Source organism: Buceros rhinoceros, unplaced genomic scaffold (genome assembly GCF_000710305.1).
Source record: "Buceros rhinoceros silvestris isolate BGI_N320 unplaced genomic scaffold, ASM71030v1 scaffold1213, whole genome shotgun sequence".
NCBI classification, from domain to species: domain Eukaryota; kingdom Metazoa; phylum Chordata; class Aves; order Bucerotiformes; family Bucerotidae; genus Buceros; species Buceros rhinoceros.
In genome coordinates, this window is record NW_010402797.1 from 55,847 (window position 1) to 61,243 (window position 5,397).

The 5,397-nt window shown below is 39.1% G+C and overlaps 1 protein-coding gene across 1 annotated transcript in view; it reads left to right on the forward strand.

The window, feature by feature from the left end:
* SLC9A7 (solute carrier family 9, subfamily A (NHE7, cation proton antiporter 7), member 7) overlaps positions 1-5,397 on the forward strand; it is a gene marked incomplete at its 5' end in the record, with an annotated part of 38,636 nt that overhangs the window by 20,027 nt on the left and 13,212 nt on the right. The window contains one exon of the mRNA XM_010132731.1: positions 1,415-1,474. Coding sequence (XP_010131033.1) covers positions 1,415-1,474 — 60 coding nt within the window. The remainder of the gene's footprint in view (positions 1-1,414; positions 1,475-5,397) is intronic.

Genomic DNA, 5,397 nt, shown 5'->3' on the forward strand with positions numbered 1-5,397 from the left:
TAGGGAAGGCCCAGACTCTGTAGGAACTGGGTTGAGATACATCTAGAGCACATGAGTGATATGGGTTTTACTGCCAAGTTCGGCAAGAGTCAGCAGGCAGTTGCAGGAGTCATTATCTTGGTTAGGTCAAATAAAGAAATATCCAAAAGGCAGCCTAAACCAAACCTGAAACAACTTTTCCTAATTCCTGGGTTGTTTGGTTTTTTTTTAAACACAGTCATGGGAATTCTCTTCTTCTTCAGCCATCTTCTAAGAAACAGTTGAATTCTTCCAAAATAGCTAAAATTTTCCAAAAATTGTAGACATCTGGGTAAAACTTCAGTATACTAACGTGGCAAAGATACAGCAAAGAGAAAGAAGTCATAGAAGGGGAGTTATTGGGCAGTTTTTAATTTTAGTTTTTGCTGCACATGCAGAACCATCTCAATGTTGGCCTTTCAAAGCAGAGTGCTCTGACCTAGAGTGTATGTCAGTATGGGACTGAGGAACCAGGAAACCAAACCAAGTCTTTCCAAAGTCTATATTTGGCTCAGCCTTCAAGGGTTAGATGACTGCTCTTTGTAGCACAAACTTTGTCCTTACATGTTTATTCATCGAGATCTCAGCCTGCAATCGGGCTGTATGCAACTGCTCTTTGTGAAGTGAGACCTGTGTGGATTTCTGATCATCTGGGCTTTTATTTCACCTCAGTAATACATAGTTCATGTAGCAGGCCTTTATGGAAAAACAGGAGAGGAAAAAAAACCACAAGCTGCTAAGGAATTTATGTGCAAAATGTTGGAAACCAAACATGCTTTCACTTGTGTTTTTCTCTTTTAATTACAATTTAAAAAGGCAAATCAAGGGGTAAAAACACACTCTGCTATGAATGGAGATTAATTATGTTAAAGATTGTTGGTCAATTGTTAGTTAAACCAGTGGACTCGTTTAGTATGCATTACCATGTGTTTTGGACGGCTCCTGAAACTAGGCAGTATTGATGACCTCTTTCATGTGTGCATAGCTTCCTGTGATTAATTTCTGTAATGACTTTTCCTCTTTTAGACCAAGTGCAGGTCTAAAGTTGTAGGAATTGTCTCAGTTCAGCTCTGTCTCTGTATAGCAGCTATCTTCAGAGCTATTGAATCTAATTTTCTGGGGGGAGGTAGCCTCTGATGAATACAGGTGTTTTGCCAGCCTGAATCTGAACAAATGAATATTACTGGGCATCTCAATCATAAAGTGTTGCTGTTGTTAGTTTTTATTATTTTTGTCACTTTGTCGTTGTTATGCCATTCTTATTCTTGTATGCTTTGTCTTTTTTGATTATGTGTGGGGGGATGTTGTTGGTGTGCTTTGTTTTGCTAGGGACCTCTGTAATGCTATCATCTCATGAGCATTTTGTTACTCACATTGCATTCTTGTACTGTACCAGAGTTGGTGACCATGTTCCATCGGTGGAAGAGATGAGTGAAAGCCGCTGGCTGTATTTCAGGTGACACTGTGCTTTCCTTGATACCAAATTAACCTGGTGCTTGGCTTTCTTCATCTTTATAACACTAAACGTGTGCTCTTTTTCTACACTATGGCATGCTACTGCTTCTCCTTTTCTGCAGAGTGCCGTAGATGTTCCTCAGTTCTGAGTCTGTTCTCTTCTGAGCTGGGAGAGCTGGATCACGCATCATGCCTTTAGCTTAAAAAAAAAAAAACCAACTGTAGAGCACCACATCCTTTAACTCTGTGTATGGGTAATTAATGAAGCAGAACGAGCATCTCTGGCCTGGGAAGACTCGAAAGCTGAGAAATCATGGATGTGATCCTATGATCCTTGATCAGACAGGTATTCTTAAGCATTCCTTGGGGTTATTTCGTACAAGTGCTCAGGCTGGAAAGGGCTTCATAGATGATTTAGCCTAGCTTCTTTAGTAGTATATTTTAAAAACTGAGGGTTATCACATTGCTTTAAAGGAAGGTGCTAGTAAGAATGGAGAAAAACCAGAATCCTACTCTTCGCCAGTTGATGATTTCTAGAACTGATACACAGATAGAGGAGAAAAAAATAGATATATCTCTAACTGGCATCTACAGGGGAATGCATTTGTATGTACATGTGTGTTTATATATATATATAAATATAAACAGAATTTTAATGTGAAGAATACTCTTTAGGATGGGACAATGGTAAGTTTTTAATATCTCCTGTCACATTTGAAGGTTCCCAGCAAACTACTAAATTTGCCAGAGATGCAGTACGTGAGCTTGTACAGAGAAACTGAGAGCTATTATCTACTACAGTGATTCTTGGCTGTTGCACAGTAATTACGTACCCTAGAATGTAATAAAGCCTAGTATTTTGGCAACTTGTATTCTGTGTGTTGCAGTGCCTTGGAAAGGTTTTCAAAGTATCAGAAGAAATGGTCCCACCCATTTTAAAATGACGTAATGGAGAACTTGAAGTTGTTTTGTCTGCTTTTTTTTTACCATTCCTTTCCATACTTTTAGTTTCCACTTTGCATTCCACATTTTGTGAGTCAAACCTTTTTTATCACACTGTTTAAATTATTGGATTATACATAGCATTAGTATTTGAGGCATCAAATCTGAGTAACTGCTTTTCTACGTGAGATGTTGGAATTGTAGCTGTACAATAAGGACAAAGAAGGTCAGGAGTCAGTTAAAAGCAGAAACATAGTGCTTTGGTATTGGGTGTTAGGACCTCAGTGGTAGTCCCTTTGCTATTACAGAGTCTTAAAGCATGAAAAGTCTTAAAAACAAATAAATATTTTAATTAAGGATGAGTGAAGAAATATACTTACATTGGATTAGTTTTTACTGTAGCATATTCCTGTCTACAGATTCCAGTAAACTTCCCAAGGCAGAAATAATGATGGCTGAACTTGACATACTAGTAATTCAGCACTGAAGTATTAAGGTGTCTATCAAATACCAAATGGATGCCAGTGGGGGAAATAGATGGATTTTTCAGCATTCTGGGCTATAAATGCATTGTTACAGCTGAAGGACTGCTCATGTTCTTCATCTGACATCTGCTTTATAAGACTTACTTGAATTGCTACTGTACACCCTCAGGGAATCCACGTACAGCTGCTGCAATGGGCTTTCAGAAAGGGTGAAGGGGAAAACAAAGATGCTTGCACTGCACTGGCCTTGGCTTTCCCATAGGCAATGCACCTATCAGTCCCCATCACAGACTGTGCCTCTTAAACAAAACACTGTTCTTAACCAGAGCGTGCTCACCTGCCTTTCTGCTCAAGGGTTTGAGCCAAACACCACGGTCCTTAGCAGGGCTACCCTCTCCATGTCCCTGAGCTCTGAGGGTGCATCTGCGTAAATCTATCCAGTAACGATTTTTCTTAATTTAAAAAATGGTTAAATAAATGAGAACTGATATTTGCCTTTACAGCACATTTAAATTACAGGAAGCTTCTTAAATGTACTTAAGGATGTGAGATGGATTTTTTTTTTTCTTTTAACCACCAGAAAAAAATTATGTTGGAGACATACATGCGTACGTTTTATTTCTACTTTTAATTACGGAAGTAGTTAAGTAAGGATGAAGTAACTAAATGTTTTCTGTGCTTCTCTTCACTGTAAAGGAGGCTGGGAGAGACTTGACTGGTTTTTGATATTGTTTTGTTTCAGGTGATAAAGATGAGACTTTTGTAGGAATTTGGGAGCAGGGCCTGCAAAACATGATGCTTGCAGTTAGAATCCCCCAAACAAATGCAGGAGCTTGTAAGACAAGTAAAAGCTGAGGCATTCTGAATTGTTTGGTTTTCTTATGTACTGTGAAGTTAAAACTATTTAGGGAATGCAAGCTATGTTCATGTTCTGGAATGAGCTTCTTGAACTCTCTGTTCGTAGGGCCAGTTACATGGCTAACAAGGGCTGTGCTTAGTGCACTGAGCCTCCTCAAATGTGCAGCTGGAGTTTGGAAAGCGACAAAACCTTTTCCTTGATTTTTATGTGTATTTATAAATGAATGCACAATCTTCTATATATTGCCATACTGAGTGAGTTTCCTGACATTGCTTGGCAGCCTTCTGCATGAAGCTTTGTTAGGTAATTAGTTTGTCTGCAGAAAAACCTTCTTATCATGTCTTTGTTGCTTAGGCTATCACTATGCAGTGAACATCTAAGCCCTTGTAACCTTTCAGAGCTCTTGTGTCTAGCATTTATTTTAGCCTGTGTTACAATCAGTACCCAATCTGCCTCTCCAGTGTTCCCTTGAACTGGAGAAGCTTTTTAGTCCTGAGGTTGGTCAGTGCCAACGAATTCCCAGGCCAAATGTGCATAATGGTTAAGATGACACCGAATATGGAAAAACAAAGTCATGAGTAAAGAAAAAAGACTTGGGGAAAAAATCCAAGCACAGGACTGGATCAACAGTAACTCTATATGAGGCTGCTGCAGGCTGTCTTAGAGTGGCCTTCTGGGTTTTCCCTGAACTACATTAAGTCATATGAGGCCTTGGATTGGTTGTGAGTCCACCAGGATCACTTGCTTGAGTTCAATGCTTGTTTTTCTATTGCTCTATTAGAAAGTGCTGCCCTGGAAGTTATTTGAAGGTGTTCCCTTTTAGTTTAATCCCTGCTATCTTCTGTGCCTGGAGATAAATCATGCCTGGATCACTGCTTGCATTATGCAAGCATGTGTCCCTGGGACACTCAAATTATATTCTCTTAGCAGCAACGTTCTATCGGTTTCTGGTGATACTCAGGGATGTTGCAAAAACACCATGATTAGAAATAGCTGACACGAAGTCTAAGTAACAAAGAAATTGCTCTAAACCCCCTTCCAAGAGAGGGGAAATGAAGAAGTTAACCACTTCAGACAACACGTTTTTGTTACTGTGTGCGTTTTCCTACACTTGTGTTGCAACATCGTAGGACTAAAACACAATACATTTGAAACTGGCAATCTTACTTAACATTTGAGGTTGGAGGTCTGGGTTCTATAAGAGAACACAGATCAAGGCATGAATAGGATTAAAACTAGACAAGTCTAATCTTAACAAAGCTACCCCCAAAATGGACCAGAAAAACCTGAACATAATTGCAAGGATTAAATACCTGTCTTGGATAGGGGCTTTATGTGAAAAGATGCTCCACTAAATAAAAGTTCCTCACTAACTATGCATAAGTGAGTAGACAGTTTCTTCTTAACATATTGTTCTATAATCATTCACCACTTCATTACACAGACTTCCCTCACTTGCAGAAGGAAGGCTGGACTAGACAGATCTCTTGTTAATCCATTGTGACTGTGGTGTATTAAGTGAATGAAACTTGCAGCAAATTAATATTAGGAGTCTTTTTAAAGTATTTGTGTTGCTTCACACAATGAACTAAAACTGGGGGGGGGGGGGGGTTTTTTAAAAATTTATGTTTTAGGCAT